This window comes from Phoxinus phoxinus, assembly GCF_949152265.1.
Source record: "Phoxinus phoxinus genome assembly, chromosome: 25".
NCBI classification, from domain to species: domain Eukaryota; kingdom Metazoa; phylum Chordata; class Actinopteri; order Cypriniformes; family Leuciscidae; genus Phoxinus; species Phoxinus phoxinus.
Genome location: NC_136900.1, coordinates 10,342,599 through 10,364,360, shown reverse-complemented (window position 1 = coordinate 10,364,360; position 21,762 = coordinate 10,342,599). Strand labels below are relative to the sequence as shown.

At 37.5% G+C, this 21,762-nt stretch overlaps 2 protein-coding genes across 2 annotated transcripts in view; one reads left to right on the top strand and one right to left on the bottom strand.

Annotated features, from left to right (window-relative positions):
• crabp1a (cellular retinoic acid binding protein 1a) overlaps window positions 1-8,194 on the bottom strand; it is an 11,574-nt gene extending 3,380 nt beyond the window's left edge. Inside the window, exons 1-2 of the mRNA XM_079604440.1 lie at window positions 7,609-8,194; window positions 5,589-5,767 (exon numbers count right to left, since the gene is read on the bottom strand). Coding sequence (XP_079460566.1) covers window positions 5,589-5,767; window positions 7,609-7,681 — 252 coding nt within the window. The 5' untranslated portion in view covers window positions 7,682-8,194. The remainder of the gene's footprint in view (window positions 1-5,588; window positions 5,768-7,608) is intronic.
• Window positions 8,195-11,668: 3,474 nt separating this feature from the next.
• On the top strand, window positions 11,669-21,669 carry skic8 (SKI8 subunit of superkiller complex). The gene is made up of 11 exons (XM_079604437.1): window positions 11,669-11,926; window positions 12,012-12,040; window positions 12,145-12,172; window positions 12,306-12,411; window positions 12,498-12,670; window positions 13,106-13,254; window positions 19,974-20,067; window positions 20,722-20,815; window positions 20,902-20,994; window positions 21,083-21,161; window positions 21,528-21,669. Exons 2-11 carry the CDS (start codon window positions 12,029-12,031, stop codon window positions 21,615-21,617), a joined length of 918 nt encoding a protein of 305 aa, XP_079460563.1. The 5' UTR covers window positions 11,669-11,926; window positions 12,012-12,028; the 3' UTR covers window positions 21,618-21,669.
• The last annotated feature ends 93 nt before the right edge of the window (window positions 21,670-21,762 follow it).

The following is a 21,762-nucleotide window of genomic DNA, read 5'->3' as shown; positions in this document are numbered from 1 at the left end:
CTTTGTTTAATAAAAAGTAACCTCTTCCATAGCACTGTGCTTGCAACATCAAAATCATGGGTTTAATTCCTTGGGAATGCACGTGCTGATCAAATGTAGCCTTTGAATCCACGCAGTGCATGTGGCTTTGGATAAGCATCTGCCTATGGGAAATGTAAATCTAGGCAACTAAATAAAAAATCCCCCCACTGAAATGAATCAGAGCACAAGCAACCACAACACAAACTAAATATCCCATCATCCCTCTCTCTCATTTTAATGTGCTTTATTGGCATGACAAATAATAACTATACAGTTTTATAGCCAAAGCATGTGCATCTTAAATAGGATGAAACAATAAAGTAGCAAAGTAAAAAATAAAGAAAATATGTAAGTTAAAAATGAAGGAAAACAACAGTAGAATAGTCTCTTTCCTCCCAAAAAAAGTTCCAGGAGATTAGCTTGGCCACCCATGTTTTCTCTCCGTCTCTCAGCTTCTGCCCTGTGGCAGGTGAGCGGTCTGTCGCTATAGCAACCGGCCTGAAGAACGGCTGGGTTAAGCCCTCAACGACAACAAGACTACTGAGGTAACGCTTAAATGTCTTATTTGATAAAATGGCGTCCATAGCAATATGATAAAAGACTCCAGACAGAGTTCAATAATTTTAATTTATTACGACAATAGACGATTATTGGCCACTTTTTACTCTCTTTTTTGCCTAATGTGCGTACTTATGTGGGCAGAAAAAGTTATCACACAAAATTCCCGGCTTGTAACGTTATATGCAGATAAATGTGTAGGCTCGATCCGTACAACTAAGTTCGTGCTCTGTCGCGCGCGTTATTTAGTGGCAAAAATGTATCAGGCCTAAGTTACCATATTCAGAGCAGCGCCATGACAGGTATGAAAGCGAGGCTGTGAGGGATAAAGGCTACCATGTTTTAATTTACATCCGCTGTAAAAAGGTGTATAAAGCTTCTAGATCACTAATAAGCTCATATTGTTGGGAGCTATTTGTCTAATTAAATTTCTTGGAATGATTTTGCCGTTTCGTCAGCAGAACAAATCCTATAAACACATTAAATAACAGTAAAACCAACTCTGAACCAACTGAAGAGATGTAGGCTAACTTATGTCTTTAACATGTAGCCTAACCTAAGTAAAGATGTGATGTAGATGTATGTAAAAAAAATATTGTCATTACTTGAAACAAACAGTAACTGAAGTAAAATAAAATATATAAACCTTTTTTTTAGCTAAGGCAACATTTTGAATTTCAGTTTTGTTTAATTTTAAGTAGGCTACTAAAATGAATAAATACATGCAGCTTTGCATATGTGTGGTTTTATTTGGTTCTTAATTTTAATGAAAATTGGTTACACTTCTTTTAAGGTGACATAGTTATGCTACATTGTACTTAACGTTACTCAAATAAGAACTGAGTAATATTAAGTAACTACATGTACTTACTATAGAGTTACGGTTAGGGTTTGGTTTAGAGTTAGTTAGTTGTAATTATTCATAATTTACAGTTATTATATTACTATAGCAAGTACATGTAGCAATGGGTAAGTAGGTCACCTTAAAATAAAGTGTTACCTAAATTTTAAAATATGCACATTTTATAGAAGTGTGTGTGTGTGTGTGTGTGTGTGTGTGTGTGTGTGTGTGTGTGTGTGTGTGTGTGTGTGTGTGTGTGTGTGTGTGTGTGTGTGTGTGTGTGTGTGTGTGTGTGTGTGTGTGTGTGTGTGTGTGTGTGTGTGTGTGTGTGTGTGAATGGTTAGGGAAGGAGACCCACTGTGCATCTGATATCGAATACTTCCCTACTATACAGTGTGCGAAAAACAGTATGCCGAAAGATTAGTATGTCATAGGCCTAATAGACGAAAAGTACCCGGATTACCTACTTCCGGCGAAATTCTGAAGTTTGCGTTCCCATGATGCCACGGGAGGAGATTTATGAAAGGAAGTGAAGTGATGCAACTGACGCTGATAGGTCACGTGACAGTAACAACATGGCGGATGTAGTACGTCCGAATTTCATTCATAGTTCCATATTCATATAGAAGGTACTTTTTTAACGACACTAAATTCAAAAGTAGTACCTAATCAGACAGTACCTGATTTCGGACGCTGCACCACTGTTCCAACTACTATAGCTTACGGTATAAATATAGCCTATAATTTAATCAAAAGGCTTGTTATGAGATGAAAAGTCGAAATTAAGACTTTAAAAGTCATAATTATGGCCCTGTTTACACCTGGTATTGAGATGCGTTTTGGTCGATCGGATCACAAGAGGACGACTCTAAATACAAGTGTAAAAGGGGTCTACAAATTTTGAGCTTGTCCACTTCCAGAGGAAGTGGAAAACGCATTTGACTGGATTGCTTTTGTAGTGTAAAGACTCATGTGGTCAAATGTGTTCGAACAGCCACAAAAGACGCCTGCTCCCCACTGATCTAACGCGTGAGCATTATGGGAAGCGCGACCCAGACGGGATTTAAACAGTGTCGACTGAAGACCCAAGATTGATTTGAAGACAGAAAAAAAATAAAGGTTCCAAAAAGGGTGTTTTTCGCAGCAATGCCATACACTGAAAAAAAAAGTTGGTTTAACTTAAAAAATCAAGTTACCTTGTTGCCTTAAAATATTGAGTTTGTGGTAATAAAAAATGTATGAGTTAATACAATGAAGAAGAATGGTTTAATAAACAGAAACTCAAAATAGTATGTTATCTTCACACATTAGTTATCGAAGTTGATTTGACAAAAGATAAAAAGTTGTGATAACAAATCATGAAAATATTTTTTACAGTGTAGAAGGACCATTTGGGGTTTCCTAAAGAACCTTTCAGTGAAACCATAAGAACCATTTAAAAAATCTATAGACCCTTTTGTGCATTTGAAAGGTTCTATGAATGTTAAAGGTTCTTCGTGGAAATAAAGAAAGAACCTTTATTTTTAAGAGTGTAAGCTATTTTAATGCTGCGCTTCGATGGTTCAGTCCATCCCAATTTTTGGGGACATTTTCAGCTATTTTGCTGCCAAAAATAGGTCGGAAAGACGCATATATATATATATATAGGCTAAATACAGAAGACACAATTTAAGATGTCTCCGCTCACATAATGCTTGAGACAGACAGTTACGTGACTCACAGGGGCTGCAAGACTCCCAAATAATCCCCCTCCCACTGCTGTCTGTTCCAGAACAAAATGAGGTCAAATCCTTGTCTATACGCTCGCCTCTTCGCTACATCTCTCTAACAACAAAGCAATTTCCACGACAGAGGATTTTCAAAGTTAAGACTGAATTGCTTGGGAATCAATAATTCTGATTATTCCACATGCTTTCGATATTGTTCTTTTTAAGACCGACAAACTTAACATTTGGAAGCTGTGTCTCAAAACGATATAATTTCTGGGAATTACATTTGTGACTGTAATGCCCGAAAATGCTGAGTAGCTAGTAATGTGACATTTTTACATCCGATTTGCCCTTGAATCATTTTTGAGTTTAACTCTATAGTACTGTCATGTACCAAAACATTGTTGAAACTCACTCCTTGCTGAGCTTCGCAGTCTGAAACCATCAGGTTTAGGTTTCTCACAGTTTGATGATGCCATCATTTTGCTCGGTGAGACGATATTATTAAGGTCAGTGAAATCAAATATAAGGGTTTCGCTGCTCGATTTTATGGACGAGGTTCTACATTTGATTGTGTTGAATGGGTTTTGTTGATCTGCTCGGGTAACAGGGTGGAATTAAAACTGCTCCTCTGCCAAACGTCTGAAGACTTGATTAAGACGATATAGAGGCATTAAGATTCATCTGAAGGGACATTAGAGTAGATGGACAAACTCATGCTGAGGAAATTGATGCTCACATTAGTGGCTAATTTGTCCTGATGGATGCGAAGTGATCTAATGTAAATCTACATAAACGTGTCTGAGCGTGTATCGTCTGAAATCAGAGTCCGAGATGTCCAGAGGAGTTATCCGGAAAATCAGCGGTGTCCGTTACCAGCATTTAGGTGCTTGCTGAGCTCAACGGTGGTCGATTTGTTTCTCGGAAGTGTTTATTACTCATTCATTTTCTCTATAGCCATTTCAGAAAATTCTGCACTGAAGAATTTAAAAGCCTTGGACTAAGCTTTGAGGGGAATCACAATGTTGCAACAATGGGTTTTAAGCAAACGAGAAAAAACGAGAAGGTTCAGTTTGCTTAATTATGTTAATAAGGGACGTTCATTAAATTTTTTCGTACCATAAAACAGCCGATAACATAGTTGTCAAATTTGTAAATTATAATAAAGTTTACAAATACATGTAAACAAGTAAAAAAAACTGGCTAAAAACTAAATATGGACTAAAAAAAGGAATATAGAAATTACTAATTTAATATGCATAACAGTTATCAGACAGATAGATAGATAGATAGATAGACAGACAGACAGACAGACAGACAGACAGATAGATAGATAGATAGATAGATAGATAGATAGATAGATAGATAGATAGATAGATAGATAGATAGATAGATAGATAGATAGATAGATAGATAGATAGATAGATAGATAGATAGATAGATAGATAGACTGTAAAAAAAATCGGCAAAATTTACGGTAAAATACTGGCAGCTGTGGTACGGTAGCAAGATTTTAGGTTTTACAGACTTAACTTAAAATTTACAGTAATAAACCATATTTCATTATGATATAATGTTAATTTACCGACCTACTGAAGTATTAATATCTGTTTTGTACCATTGTAAAACACTGACAACCAACAATCACAGCAGTGATGAGAGTCACATGATCAATCAAAGGTCAACACAAGCAGCTCTTCCACAAGAAAGTTCATACTAATATATGAAGCTGCACAGTGTCATTCACACAAACTAATTGATTTAATTAATTTAACAACATTAAATGTCACATAAAACCCTAATGTACTTAACTGATTAGAAAAAAAAAACTAAGAAAACTATGAAGAAACAGTTATTTCAACAAAAATACATCAAATGTGAAGTGTCACGCAAGGAATTGTGGGAATGTCAATTTACGGGTTTTCACTGTAAATTATACAATGAGTTGTTCTTTTTCACTTTCAAGAACTGTACATTTAACGGTATTTTACAGTAAAATTAGGCCTACATTAAATGTACCATTAGATCCATCACAGTTATTTACAGTATACAGTAAGGAAACTTTCTGTTAACCAATTAACAGTTTTTCACTGTAGCATTTTTACAGTCTTTAACCGTTAAAATCATTTTTTTACAGTGATATAGGATCAGAAAATGATGCAGAAAATCATATAGATCAGAAAATGATGCAAGCCTAACTCAAACTCATGTTCATCAAAATTAAAATTGGCTGCTCCTTGACACTAATTTTCCAATGGAGATTTTCAGCAGCATTTCATTTTTACTTCTCTCTACTGTTGAGCCGTCTCCACCTGTAATTCTGTCCTGCAGTTATCGAGTGACGGTTGTTTACGTGTCCCCGGGCCTCTGGGTGGCTTTAGGGGCTTAACTGGCCGTTGTGAAGCTCAGCGGGTGCGTGTCTCGCTCCTCAATGCGCACGCGCCGGTGATGCGACTCACCTTGCATTTCCTGCCGTCCACCGTCTCCTCGTCAAACTCCTCTCCGATGCGGAAGCTGATTTCAGTGGTGCGCACAGAGGTGGAGGTCTTGATGTAGAACTGCTCTCCGTCCTGCCGGATCTCCACGTGCGGTTTGGCTGCGGCCGCACCGGCCACTTTCCGGAGCATAGCATTCACACCTGGGTGCACAGTTTTAAATATATGAACATGCAATTATAAACAATATCAAGACACTATTTGTTGATGCAGTCTAGTCTAACACAGTTTTACATGTATAAAATGTTCTTTCCCGTCACTGGTTAAGTACATACTTTTAGTGCAATGCATAAAATATACAAATTGTAAAGTCGGAAGGAATGAGAAAGATTTTTTTTATTTTGAAGCAGAAATACTTGTTGTTTTAGCCTCGATTCTAATTTAACATAATTCCAGGCTTGCTGTTCTCTTAAATTATAATGTCCTCAAAAGAGTTTGTTTCAGTTTTCTGCCATGAGGATCCCTCGGGATGAATCTGAGGAATTCTAGGAGTGTTTGAATAGTTTCTGCTCTGGTTTGGACCATAGCACGGTTGTTAAAGACTTCTGAAAATGTAGTTTCTCATTCTGGGTGTTCCTCAGCTCATCCTGGTATACCGCCTTCAGAGATTCAGCCTTCGTGGTTTAAAACCAGCAACATCTGTGGGATTTTATCACATTAACAGCAGTTTGCAACCAAAAAACACTGGTATGCAGCTTCAAATCCATGCACATTCTCATAAAATAAAGTGACTGCTCAATACAGCCTATTTTAAACCTGCGAATCGGTAAGAAGACATTAAAAATAAATCTTTTTATTATCTCATAGACTGCATTTGCTCTTCTAACGGTTAGTTTTTGCTTAAGAAAATCATGCATTTTTCTCATGTTACCAAAGTTTGCAGGTAACACTTTATTTTAAGGTGACGTACTTGTACTTACACATTGCTACATGTACTTACTATAGTAATAACTGTAAATTATGAATAATTACAACTAACTCTAAACCAAACCCTAACTGTAACTCTATAGTAAGTACAAAAGTCAGTGATCTCAATAAGACCAAATGATCTGAGCTGTGATGTACAAATGATGTGCTTTTTCTGAATGATTTATTTTATTTGCGACTATTTTTTGAGACAGTGTAATTGCTAAATAAAACAAAAACCATTAATATCCTGTTTGTTAAATGAAATAGTTAAAATAATATACAATGTAAATATTTTAGATATTATTATTATTATATAAATTAATTATTAACTTTAATTATTCAAAAATGTTATTATTATAAAATTAATTATTCAAAAATGTTAACGAAAATTAGAAACTAACTGAAATTAAGTTGAAATACAACATTTCTTTACTCAAACTGCAATAAAAAAGCTAAATAGAAACATAAAATTACAAATTCAATCAGATAATTCAATATATTAATAAATAGTATAATAATAAATAAATAATATTAAAATTGTTACACTGTTTTGAGACAAAGTTAATACTTCACTGTTCTGAGCTTTGAAAAAGCAATAAAATTGTTCCTGTATAGCTCAACTGGTAGCAAAGTGCTCGCAATGCCACCACAATGGGTTTGATCCCGAGGGAACACGCATATAATACATTCCTCAAAGCATCTGCCAAATGCATAAATGTCAAATTTGTCACTGTCACACCCAGACTTTTGCTCAAGACTGCCTGATGTTTCTCTCCAAACCGCTCTGAGACCTTCCTGTCTCACAGTGAAACAAACCCCTGAAGTGAATATACCAAACACAAAGCCCTCAGTTAACTTCAACAATCACGTGACCCACTTTAACCACATCGCCCATCGTGATAAATGTGAATAATCAGCCCTCTCGCATTCTAGTGTACGATAACATCTCCTCGAGAGCCGAATCTAGTCTGAAGCATCTCTCCATCCTCCTGCCCGAGACGTTTAACGTGAACGCCTGCAGGTGAGACGACAAGCCAATATGATGCTCAGTTAAACCGATGAAATGTAATATTACCAAGAGCTTTCAGAAGTTCGTCGAAATTCTCACTGCTCTTCATTTTCCAGGTGCCGGCGAAGTTGGGAGGCATTTTGAGCTTCAGATTGTCCTGCTCTGTCTTCTCCTCTGGTCCCTCGCTACTCTTGTTCTCCTTTTCTACTCTCTTTGTGATCGTCCGTTGCCTTTCTGTCTTATGTTCTCACTCACCCTGTCCCTCCCCTCTCGCCTCAACTGTCTCTCTCTCTCTCTCTCTCTCTCTCTCTCTCTCTCTCCCGCCCACTGGCAGAGCTGCTGTCTCACCGTTCAGACTGCAGCATCAAGCAACCTGTTCCAGCATCAGCCACAAAACCATCCACTAATGTTTCCCTCTCATCCCTCAGCAGTAAATCACTCCGTGTCGTGGGTGTGTCTGTCGTTTCGGCACGGGATGCATCACTGTATTCCAGTCCTGATGTGTCCAGTGATCCGTGACACACACTCAAGCTGTGATTTTGAACACTTGTGTTTGTGTAGAAGCGCCTCCGCACAGGTGACAGGTTTCACTCGGGAAAATCACAAGGTTGTTGTCCGGCTGCAATGCAACTTCAGATTTGTATCAGTCCGTCTGGAGTTTTATTGAGCCTGTTGATATTATGCCAAAGTTATTTTTGCCTTATTTTCCAGTTAAAATACCTTAAAACAAGTCAAATTTTCTCGAGAAGCAATATTGAGGTTTTTTTTAGATATGTATCTTTAATATTAAGGGTTAATATACAGGTTATTTACAAAATAAGGGGTATTTTGTCTTACAGCACTTGTAGATTTATTCACTTGATGTATACAAAAAAAAGTGGAACATTCTGCCAGTGCAATGAATTTTAAGTCGAATTTCAGTTTGATCGTATTGTGAACGATTCATCCATGCATGCTTTTTTTAAGCTCGTAAAACAAAAAAATATGTATATTTTCTCTGGTGACGAATGCTGGACAGAACTTTTTAGGTATTTTACTAGAAAAAAAAGTATTTTTTTGCAGCTTTACGATCTTTTTGTTTGAGACATTTAGTAATAAATACACACACACACACATACACACACACACATATATCATAGTCTATTTATACATTTTAAATTAGAATTAAACGTTCTAAATACATTTTTAATTAAAATTTAATTAAAACTAAATTAAAGTTTAATAAAATTTTAAAAACAAACATTTGGGAAAAGTGCGTGTGTGTGTGTATACATACACATATACATACCATCAATATTTGATCACATAATGCTGCGTTTGACCAATCAGAATCAAGTATTTCAGAAAGCATTTGACAGAACAGAAAAATTAGAGCAATTCCCGGACGCCATGCATCTCATTATGTTTGCCGGACTAAAGCACAGCTACAGTCCTTCATGATGACAAAATACTTTCTGTACAAGCTCTTAATTAGGTTTGGTCACAAGCTTTGTGCTTTGTCCAGCATGAAGGTCTTTATATTTCAATTCTACCGTTTCCTGCCCTCAAAAGTGCTTGAATGAAAACTCAGTTCCCACATATAAACACTCCGGTGGCCGTGAAAAGGCTGGCTTACTCATGTCTCCCTCTGCTGAAGTTTATTTCAGTGCATTAAGCCATGAGAAACCAGGAGCAGTCATTTTTCAGATTCAGTCTGAGAAGCTTCGAGAGCTCGTCCTGACGCCGCACGCTGAGCTTTTCTTCTCGAGGATGGACACAAATGAACTCCACAACCTCTGAAACGCTAACTGGTTTCCAGAAGGCACATTAAATGCTTTCTTAGTACAATGCATCTCGAGACAAACAGCTTCTTCCTCTTGAGAAACAGAACAAGCTGCACTGGTTCGAGCCAACACAAAAACATGATCAAATTAAGCACTAATTACAGCTAAACACTGATGATCATTTTAGTTGACTGTATTTAATGAGTTAGAGCCCCAAAAAATGAGCTAAAAGCAACAGACCCACATTAACCACTATACGAACGGAAAACAGATGATTGAGTTTGAGGATTTAATGGAGCTCTAAAGTAAAACTACACTTTATTTTGACATTAAATGTTTTGTGGTCAAGGTCAAGTATGCCTAATATTTTCGAAATTATGCTGGGTTTTGATGCCCTCCAACTGTACATTATCTCACGTATCACACAGCTATAACAAAATTAAGAAAAAAAAAGTTTGGATATGAAACATTGATTTAAATTACTTTATATTATATTAAAGCCTTATATTAAAGACAAATAGTCCATTAAAATGGAAAATCTGAATTCCTCTGAGGAATGAGTATATTTATTGAACACAAATGATTGTATTTATCAAAATTAACAGAAAACAGTACAAACTTAGCTAAGACGATTGTTTTGAACTTAAAAACATATTATTGTACTTAAAGTATTTGTATAAATAATGTGTGCCTTATATATATAAACTACTTTTATGATTATTTTTACCCAAACTCTGTTGCTCCATCAATTTTCAATATACAAACATATAGATTTTTTTCTGCAATCATACACTATAAGAGTAAAAAGCACATTTTTCTTATCCCCGTTGTATGTATACGCCATGGTATATGAATATGGTAATTAAAGAGTAACATGAGTACCATCTGATACTATCACTGTATCTTTTGTAAGGGGGGCCAGGGTAGTTCTTGTCATGCTGGAATGTGACGATATACAATCAGTCTCCCTTTGCTATAGCCATTCAAATCAGTAATAAATAATTCTAAACATCATGGGAATGTTATGGAAAGTTTTTTTTTTTTTTCAAGTGCTGCAGTCTTGTATAAGCAGTTAAAAGCCATAAAATAGACCATATTTCATTCATCTAAACCATAAAGCAGCACATTCTCTCTCTCTCTCTCTCTCTCTCTCTCTCTCTCTCTCTACACCCCCCCCCCCCCCCTCGCACAGTCAGATCTAGGTCAGTCGATGCTGAATTCCCTCTGTGAGGCACATTGCATCTCAAAGGGCATCAGTTGAGAAACTCTCACTGCTCCAGACATAAAAGGGCTAAAATCCCACACAGCATATGGACTTCCGTCTGTCTAACTCTCGACGTCTTTGATTCGACTGTTCTGTAATCCGATGTTGCAGTACGGAGGGAGAAGTCTCGTCTGAGTTAGTCTGTGTTTAAATGTCTTCTGCTTTTCTTTTGTGACTCACTTTTAGTGCCCGAGACAGTAACAGCAGAAGGAATGGCTTTTGAGACGACATAAAAACAGAAAAAATTAGCATTTTAAAATATCCTGTCATCAGAAACCGAATACAAAGCACTAAAAAAAGAGGTCAATCTGGCAGAGAGATATGCCTATATACAGTTTTACTTATAGTTATTAGCCATGCAAATACAATTATTGTTATACATGTTTTTATATTCACATTTAAATGTATTATAAATAATAAATACGTTTATTGTCTTATTATATTGTCATTATTATTATTTATTTTTTATTTATTTTATCAATGCTTTGTAAATTTTATTTTATTTCAGCATTTATTTATTTAGTTGTTTGTTTATTTATGTAAAATAAATTATTTTTTGTTTTAAATATTGGTATACTATTATTTCATTAGCCTATATTACTGGTACATGTTTTTTTATGCTTTGATAATACTGTATATATTTAGTATAGTTAGCATTGATTTATTGATTGATTTGTTTGTTTATAAATAACAGATTAATGTATTATTACATCATTTTATTTTGTTTTTATTTTAAATATTGGTACTATTATTTTATTACTGCCATCTGTTATTTGTACTGATACTATTCATAATATTATAGTATTAGTTTTTGATCTAAATTTTTAAAATTTTCATCGTATTGTTAAATTACATGGCTTTGTGCAGAAAATTGGCTTATTTTGTTGTAAAAAAAAAAAGAAGCCTGACAATGTCAATGCTAAATAGTAAATACCTGTAAGTATTGAGGTATTCCGCCATGTTTTTCAATGATACGCCACCAACTCGTACATATCGGGGCTTAAAGAAAATCCCGAGGTATTTACCATGGTATTTACGACTTTGTGGTGGCGTTCAACTTCAAGTACGATCTTTCCAACATGACTTGAACATGCATAGAGAGAGGACAGAGTCAGGCGTGTGTTCCCATGGTGCTTTGCGCGCAGGTGTCATGGCGGCTCTCTAGTCGGTATCAGTGCGGGTGTTTATTATTGTTAACAAAGCGCTTTAATTCTTCTTCTGATGTATGGAACAAATCATAAGGATTATCTGACTTTATCGCGGACGCACTAATACCTCTTCAGGACACGTCGGAGGCTTACAGAAGCAGTTTATTCAGTCATAAGCTAAGATACGCTAGCATCTGTGTATGTATGAAGTGAGTTTGTAAACTCATAATAACTCATAAAACGGATCACACACGCGCTTATAAACTCACAGGAGCTCTTTTCCACCACAAACAGGCTTTGAAACGAAGACTATGAGCACACAGGTGAGTTAAGCTCGTATATTTACAAACGTGTTATCTTATTTATCGTATGTTAATCAGAATAATGATTATATGTTATATAAATTTGTGAATTGTTCTGTTTTTAGTACAGTATACTATTCAAGCAGGAGCATGGTGAGTCCACACACACACACACATAGTTATCTGTTCTGAGTTATAGCTCAAAAATCTAGTGAGCTGTCTACCTAGCCAGCATATATTTATGATTGTATGATATATTATACGCACAGTGTTCTTGCCCCTGCAGCTCATGAAGATGCCATCTGGACAGCGGCATGGGGTCGCAACGAGAAGGACGGGTCAGAAACCATTGTGACCGGCTCTTTGGACGACCTGGTAAAAGTGTGGAAATGGTAAATCAATCAACAAAGTGCAACTGAAGTGTCAAACGTGTTTTCTTTGTTTCTGAACATACGGCACTTTTTCTGATCTTTCGCAGGTCGGACGAAAAGCTGGAGCTGCAGTGGACGCTGGAGGGTCACCAGCTGGGTGTGGTGTCGGTGGACATCAGTCAGAACGGAGCAATTGCCGCTTCCACCTCTCTTGACGCTCACATTCGACTCTGGGACCTGGAGACTGGTAAACAGATCAAGTCAATGGACGCTGGTCCAGGTGAGCTTCTCGAACACGTCGACAACACAATCCAAACTCTTCCAGTCTCAGCTACAAACTACAGTGTTTGAGGGCCAATGAAGACCAGGCTTGTATTATGAAAACTGTAAGACTGAAGGGAGACTGGAATTACTGACGACTCGGTTCGGCAGTTCAGAATCGATTCTTTCTTCTTTTAGGAGACAATAACTTTATTTGTCGCCCACATACATTTTTGAAACTTTGCAGAAATTTTACATTCACAAACAGCTATATTTCACTCTACCTGAAAGGTAATATTTAAAAAAAGCATTAGGGGCACTTAAAAAAATTATAAAAAACAATTTATTGAAACTTTAAAATTAAAATGAACACAGATAATACAAAAAACTATAATAGTATATAATACGTAACTGGTGTGGCAAACTCTTTTTGTTCTTGTTTTTCCGTCTGCAGTTGATGCCTGGGCGGTCGCCTTTTCTCCTGACTCCAAATACATCGCCACTGGCAGCCATCTAGGGAAGGTCAACATCTTCGGCGTGGAAAGCGGGAAAAAGGAGTACTCGCTGGACACCAGAGGGAAATTCATTCTGAGCATCGCCTATGTAAGAATCGTTGAGTGCCTGAAATGCTTCTGGATGGGTAACGATAATCTGATTTTAAAGTCAATGGCACTAATGTTTTATTTCTGTGAAACAAAAAACTGAATAATCAGTGCACAGTGGTGTTGGGCCACAATCATTTGATCAGAAATACAGTAAAAACAGTGATATTGTGAAACATTATTACAATTTTAAATAACTGTTTTCTATTTTAATATATTTTAAAATGTAATATATTTCTGGGATGTCAAATTCTTTATTATTATCAATTTTTAAAACATTTGAAATTTCTTTACTGTGACTTTTAAATAGGTTAATGCATCCGTGCCAAATAAAAGTATTAAAAATCTTACTGTCTCCAAACTTTTGAACCATAGTGTATTTATCACATTTTTTATTTTGAAATATGATTTTTTTCTTCTGAATAATATGCACTGATGCATCAAACATACAAAAGATCATAGACATTTATTTAGAACGTTTAATTTCCTGTCTTGTTGAAATGTTACTTACAAAGTTTCCACAGTCACTGAAGACTGAAAAATTCATATAACTAAAATTATTGACATATTTGATCATATTGAACATGCATGTTTTTGTTATGCTCAGCCTTAAAATATTGTGTTAGCAAGACACAGATTATTGAGTGTAATTGCTTTTATTTTCCAGTAATCACAAACCATGAGAGAAGTAATGAAAAACAATCATGGAAATGTATTGGTCGGAGATTGTGGGAAACATAAACAAGTAACAATTTACTTTGGTGTTCTGTTAAAAAAAGGAACTGATCTCACAAATTACACAGTCCAAATTTCATTCACATTGCACGTTAAAGTGAATATTTGAAAAAATGCAGATTTTCCCCAAAATATACAGATTTTCCAGGCCCTAATCTCTCTCTCTCTCTCCCTCTCTCTCTCCCTCTCTCTCTCCCTCTCTCTCTCTCTCCCTCTCCCCCTCTCTCCCTCTCCCTCTCTCTCTCCCTCTCCCCCTCTCTCTCTCTCTCCCTCCCTCTCCCTCTCTCCCTCTCCCTCTCCCTCTCCCTCTCCCTCTCTCCCTCTCTCTCTCTCTCTCTCCCTCTCTCTCTCTCTCTCTCTCTCTCTCTGAGAGGTTTGGGCGTCTGAGGGTTCCCACGCGGAGAGGGTGACTTATTGGGCTTAAATTGGGTCTAAATTTAAACTTTACTCTTTTTTCGGTTTCTATAATAACACAAAATAAATGTATTAAAAAAAAAAAAAAAAAAAAAAAAAAAGTTTGTGTGAGGTACTTGTGGAGTTTTGTTTGGGATCAGGATGGCGTCCCTGTTCGTAGGGGCTGCGCCACCTGTTTCCCTTCGTCACGGCGTCAGGTGTGTTCCTGTGACCGGTGTGACTGTGGAGGATGTGCTAATGGCTGTTGGAGAGGAGATTGGGCACGAGAATATTGCATCGGCTTCTCGCATGAACAAAGCTGTGGTCGTTTTTGTGAAGGAAGAGGTTCAAGTTAGCCGCCTGATAACGAATGGAATTGTGGTAAGTGGAGAGTATGTTGTTGTTTCACCGCTGGTTGCGCCAACTACTAAAGTAACCGTATCTAACGTGCCTCCATTTATTCCAAATGATGAAATTGAGCGAGGGCTTTCACGTTACGGAAAATTTGCTAGCGCGATAAAAACGCTTCCACTCGGCTGTAAAAATGAAGCGTTAAAACATGTAATGTCTTTCAGAAGACAGGTGTTCATGTTTTTGAGTGAACCAAATTTAGACGTGTCTTTTAGAGTGATGTATGAAGGAAAGGCATATATGATTTATGCTAACACGGGAAGCATGAAATGCTTTGAGTGTGGGGATGTTGGTCACAAGAGACTAGCATGCCCACATAAAGCTGGGAGTAGTGGGACTAGTGTGGCGAGCGCCGGGCCGAGTGCTGCGGTGATGGTGAAGGCCTCAGAGGACGCGCTGCCTCCCGTTGTTGTTGTGGAGGAGCGGGACGCGCAAGTTGTTGAACCGGCTGAAAGCGTTAGTGATAACGGTCAAAATGAGAAAGTGGTCGCTGAAACAGTATCAAGTGAAAATTGTGAAATGAACGATGATGTGAGTGAACAGATTTATGGTGAAGTGGCAAGTGCTAATGTTGATATATCAAGGGATGAAGAAAGTTGTGATACAGAGATGAAAGATGATGATACGCTTTCTGAGATTTCTGATATGGGTTCACAGATAGTGGGAGAAGTGTACACTTTACAAGAGATACATGATTTCCTAGATTCGACATTTGGTAAGACTGTTGATGTGACAGTTTTTTTCCCGGACACTGATAAATTCATTGCGACAGTGTTGTCGTTGCAGAGAACGGTTAGCTACGAGGTTCTGGATAAGAAGAAACGATTTCGATTAAAGAAGATGGTAACAAAACTGCGAAAAGATAAATTTGTTTCTCAAAGGCATCAAGATGAATAAATCTCACGTGGTGACTTTTATACTTTGCTGTCTTTTTCTGTCTCTCTCTACTCTTTTTTTCTCTTCCTACATGGATAATTTGAGGGTGGGCTCTCTAAATATTAATGGGGGAAGAGACAGGGGTAAATTAGCAGTGGTTTCAGAATTTCTTAAAATTAAAAAGGTTAATGTTTCTTTTTTACAAGAAACGCATACGAATAAGGATAATGAAATTGAATGGGGTATGTGGTGGGAAGGCAAGTTTGTTTTGAGCCATGGGACATTTAATAGTGCGGGAGTGGCTATTTTATTTTCTGCAAACATGAATGTTAACATTTTAAATGTGGATCAGATAGTTGAAGGTAGATTATTGCTTATAGAAACTGAGTATGAGGGTAATATGTTTGTGTTTGTTAATGTCTATGCCCCCAATAGCGGTCCCGAGCGACAAGATATTTTTTTGAAATTAAGAAATGCCATTCAGAAGTATGATGATAGTGTGTGTCTTGTGATTGGAGGCGACTGGAATTGCACAACAGATTTTACAGTGGACCGAAATGGGGAAGAGCCTCATAGTCAATCAAGTAGCACACTGATAAAAGTTATGCATGAATTTCAATTAACAGATGTTTGGAGAACAAGAAATATCGGTGTGAAACAGTATACATGGTTGAAAGTGTGTGACAATAGATTTTGGGGTGCAAGATTGGATAGGTTTTATATTAAAGAAATATGGAATAATAGAGTAATTGATGCTTGTATTTTTCCAAACGGGTTTTCAGACCACCATATGATCACTTTGGTTTTAAATATAAAGAAGACATTAAGATCTAATTATTACTGGCATTTAAATGTTAAATTATTACATGATGCTTTTTTCTGTGAGAATTTTAAAGTGTTTTGGAGTGAATGGAAGTTGAAGAAGCTTTTGTTTGAGAATCTTTGTCAATGGTGGGATGTTGGAAAGGCGAATATAAGATTATTTTGTCAGAATTATGCTTTTCATACATCAACTACGGTCAAAACAACAGTAAAAACTCTACAAAAGGACATTGAGTTGTTGGAAAAAAATATTGTAACTAATAATGAAGGTGTACATTGTGATGCGTTGAAAAAGAAAAAACAAGAACTGAATTCTTTTCTACAAGAGCAGGCCAAAGGAGCTTTGATAAGGGCAAGATTTTGCACTATTAAAGATATGGATGCTCCAAGTGCTTTCTTTTTTAATCTTGAAAAAAAGTGTGTTAATCAAAAACAGATGTGTCATCTTCGTCGTCAGGATGGATCAGTAACATCAAATCCAGTTGAAATGAGAAAGTTGTCAAGAGATTTTTATAAACAATTATACAGTGCTGAGAGCTGTGATACTGAAAGTGTTGAAGATTTGCTTAAGGAGTTACCTCAGCTTGAGGATGAACAGAAAAAAGCACTGGACAATTTAATCACTTTCAAAGAACTTACAGAAGCAATGCGCCAGTTGCATATTGGCCGTTCTCCTGGGATTGATGGACTACCTATAGACTTTTATCAACAGTTTTGGGAAATAATTGGACAAGATTTTTATGAAGTGTTGCTGGACTGCATTCGAAGCGAAACTCTTCCCATAAGTTGCCGTAGAGCAGTCTTGTCGCTGCTTCCAAAGAAAGGGGACTTGGGGCTTCTTAAAAACTGGAGACCAGTATCTCTATTATGTTCGGATTACAAAATATTTTCCAAATGTTTATCAAATAGACTTAAACACTGTTTAGACTTGTTGGTTCATAATGATCAAACGTACTGTATAGCTGAAAGATCTATAATGGATAATCTTTTTTTATTACGGGATACAATTCATATTAATCAGTTTTATCATGTTGATCTTGGAGTTCTCTCACTAGATCAAGAAAAAGCTTTTGATCGGGTTGATCATCAGTATCTGTTTAATGTGTTAAAGTATTTTGGGTTTGGTGACAGATTTATATCCTATATTCGGCTGTTGTATTGTAATGTTTCTGTTATGGTGAAAGCCGGTGGTGGATTAAGTGAACCAATATCTGTGTCGAGAGGCATTAGACAAGGGTGTCCACTTTCCGGGCAATTATACAGCTTGGTCATTGAACCTTTGTTGTGCAGACTGAGGAAGAATCTTGAAGGGGTTGTAATTCCTAATTCAAACGATGATTTTAAATTATTTTTATCTGCGTATGCAGATGACATTAGTGTTTTTATCACAAGTCAGAAGGACATTACAACCTTAAACCAAACTATAGGAATATATGAAAAAGCCTCTTCTGCTAGAGTTAATTGGTCTAAAAGTGAAGGGTTTATAATTGGTAGGTGGGAAGGTACTGGGTTTCCTCAACTCCCGGGTGGGTTACGGTGGAGGCAGGACGGATTGAAAACACTAGGAGTTTTTTTGGGGAATGAACAGTTTCAAAGGAAAAATTGGGAGGGTCTGCTGGAGAAGGTGTCTGCTAAATTGTCGAAATGGAAATGGCTATTGCCACAATTGTCCTATAGGGGGAGAGCTCTGGTTGTCAATAATCTCGCTGCGTCAATGTTGTGGCATAGGACTATAACTATGGAGCCTCCCGAGGAACTTGTTTCTATGATACAAAGGACATTTATTAATTTTTTCTGGAGTGGACAGCACTGGATCCGTGCAGCTGCCCTTTACTTACCAGTTCAAGAGGGCGGTCAAGGCTTGGTGGATGTGAGGAGTCGGATCCGGGCCTTTAGGATTCAAGCTGTGCAGAGACTTCTCTACAAAACTGATGTGGTATGGGCCAAAACTGCAAGTGCATTTTTGAAGCGGACAGGAGGACTTGGATTTGATAGACACCTGTTTTTAATGAAACTCGAGGAAGTAAGCCTGTCAGAGCTTCCGCCCTTTTATAAGTCTATGCTCCAGACATGGAGAACTGTTTTCAGAGTGGAGCGAGATCTGGGTGACCAAGGACATTGGACTCCAGAGGAACCGTTGTTTTTCAACCCAATGGTACAGACTAGACTGTTGTCCTCCGTGAGCGTGAGGAGATGTTTGCTGAGGAATGGCGTCCAGAAACTTGGACATCTCCTAGATGAGAGGGGTTGGAAATCCATTGAGGCACTTCAAGAGATGACGGGGTTAAAGTCTCTGCGTCTTGTTTCAAAATTGAAAGAAGAAATATGTAATGCACTACCAAGCAGCTGCAGGACTTGGATAGGACTGAGACAAACACAGGACATGAGAACTGGTCAAGATTTTCCAGAAATTAAAATTTCACCTCTCATAAATGAAGAAGGTGAAGGTGAAGTTGCAGACTCGGTTTTATCTTTCAAGACCCCCCAGCTAGACCATTTTAAAAAAGTGTCTAAGAAAGCAATATACTGCACCACAGTTAAAGTCACACATCAAGATTCATTGAAGAGGCAAAAAGCTTCTAGATGGCCAGAACTGTTACAACCAGACTTTCTCGTGCGGGACAGGTGGCGGACCCTGTATAAACCCCCTGTAGAGAAGCGTACTGCTGATCTGCAGTGGCGGATTATTCACGGGGCCATAGCTACGGACCGACATGTGGCACACCTGAATCCGGCAGTAGTAGGGGAATGTAGGTTTTGTGGGGAGGAGGAAGATCTAGAACATTTGTTTTTAAGGTGTAACAGATTACAAGACCTTTTTGTTTTGCTTAAGACTTGGTTTAGAAGCTTTAATGAGGATTTTTCCGATAAAGTGTTTATTGGGGGAATGAAATATAGTTTTTCAATGAGGAGGAAAATATGTTTATTAAATTATTTGATGGGAACAGCCAAACTTGCAATTTGGAAAACAAGAAAGAACAAAGGTCTACAACTTGCCACAATAGATCCTGAAATGATGTTTACACGGTTGGTAGAGGGAAGGCTGAAAATCGAATTTGCTTATTACAGACTTACAAATAATGTGGTTTTCTTTTGTGATGTATGGTGTGTTGATGAGGTACTATGTATAGTACAAAATGATCAGCTCATTGTGAATTTTTAATTATAAAGTATTTATTTTAATTTTTTTAATTTTTAATAACTGCCAGTAATGTAATGTGATGTAAAGTTCATAGAATAAAGTGCTTGTTAAACCTCTCTCTCTCTCTCTCTCTCCCTCTCTCTCTCCCTCTCTCTCCCTCTCCCCCTCTCCCTCTCCCTCTCTCTCTCTCTCTCTCTCTTCCTCTCTCTCTCTCCATCTCCCTCTCTCTCTCCCTCTCTCCCTCTCCCTCTCTCCCTCTCTCCCTCTCTCTCTCTCTCTCTCCCTCTCTCTCCCTCCCTCTCCCCCTCTCCCTCTCTCTCTCTCTCTCTCTCTCTCTCTAGAGTCCAGACGGAAAGCACTTAGCCAGCGGTGCAATAGACGGAATCATTAATATCTTTGATATTGCGACTGGGAAACTCCTGCACACGCTGGAAGGTGAAAATCGTCTCCCACATGATCCAAGCTGTCTTTCGTTTCCTCTATTAAAGCAGTGTCCGTTCTCTAGACGCTCTGTCCGTTGGTCTGCTAGATGCATTTAGAGTGATTATGGGTTACTTGAATGCGGTGGAAAAACCTTATTGCGTCCCTGGCCGTCCCTCAAGGGCCGTAAACTTCGGCTCCTGTCACTGCGCGACTCCATTTTTCCTCTGTCGTCCTGCATCGCTCACTCGTCCTTTTCATTTGCTCCAACAAGTACAGCTGGAAATAATGTTTACACTACCAGTCAGTCGTTAAAATAAAATAGAGATATTGTAATATTTTTGAAAGAAGTCTCTTCTGCTAACCAAAGCTGCATTTATTTGAAACAGTAAAAATATTAAAATATTACTATTAAAAAAATAATCATCTATTTTAAAACGCTTTAAAATGTAATTTATTCCTGATTTTCAGCATCATTATTCCAGTCTTCAGTGTCACATGATTCTTCAGAAATCATTCTAATCAATCATCTTAATTATTTTAAACTTGTGACCAGTAGTGTGTATTGTACGGCTTCATTACTGATTATACCACACAGTTTACATACAGAGGTCTTAAAGGTACAGTAGCCAATAAGTGGAATGGAAATAAAATGTGCTCTTTTTCCAGGTCATGCGATGCCTATCAGGTCTCTGACCTTTTCTCCAGACTCTCAGCTGCTGGTAACCGCATCAGACGATGGCTACATCAAGATTTACGACGTGTACGTTTGGATTCAAGCAGATTTATGTGTCTTTCACCTCCGAGCACACCTGAGTTTCACGTTCTTGTTGTTCGTGTGTCTTCCAGGCAACACGCTAACCTGGCCGGGACACTCAGCGGTCACGGGTCCTGGGTGCTGAACGTGGCCTTTTCACCTGACGATACGCACTTTGTGTCCAGGCAAGAGCTGATGCACCTCAAAGGAAGGGAAACTAGGAATCAAAATGTAGTTTGTGTGTTTCTGAACTCTTATTTGTTGCTTTTTTAGTTCGTCCGATAAGAGTGTGAAGGTGTGGGACACAAGCAGCAGATCATGTGTGAACACGTTCTTTGATCATCAGGACCAAGTGAGTGGCGTTACATTAATTTACACTACTGTTCAAATGTTTGGTTCAGTAAGATTTTTTATTGATTTTTTTTTATAAGAAATTAGTACTTTTATTCAACAAGGTGCATTACATGGATCAAAAGTGGCATTTAAAATATTACAAAATGGTACTTTTTGAAAAAAAATGCCGTTCTTTTGAACTTTCTTTTCATCAAAGAATCGTGAAAAAAAAAAAGTATCATGGTTTCCACAAAATATTAATTAGCACGGATAATAAGAAATGTTTCTTGAACAGCAAATCATCATATTATAATGATTTCTGAAGGATCATGTGACACTATGACTGGAGTAATGATGCTGAAAATTTCAATTATTGTGTGTATAGGTTTGGAGTGTGAAGTACAACCCCACGGGCTCAAAAATCGTCTCTACGGGTGATGACAGAGCCATTCACATTTACGACTGTCCGAAGTGAAGCTCTGATAGCCACACCCACTTAAGACCACAACATGCATGCAAATGATTTTTTATTTCATAATTTCATTGCAATGTCAACATCTATATATGGTGATACAATTAAATGTTTTTTTTTTTCTAAAAACTTGTTGCTGTCTCGCTTG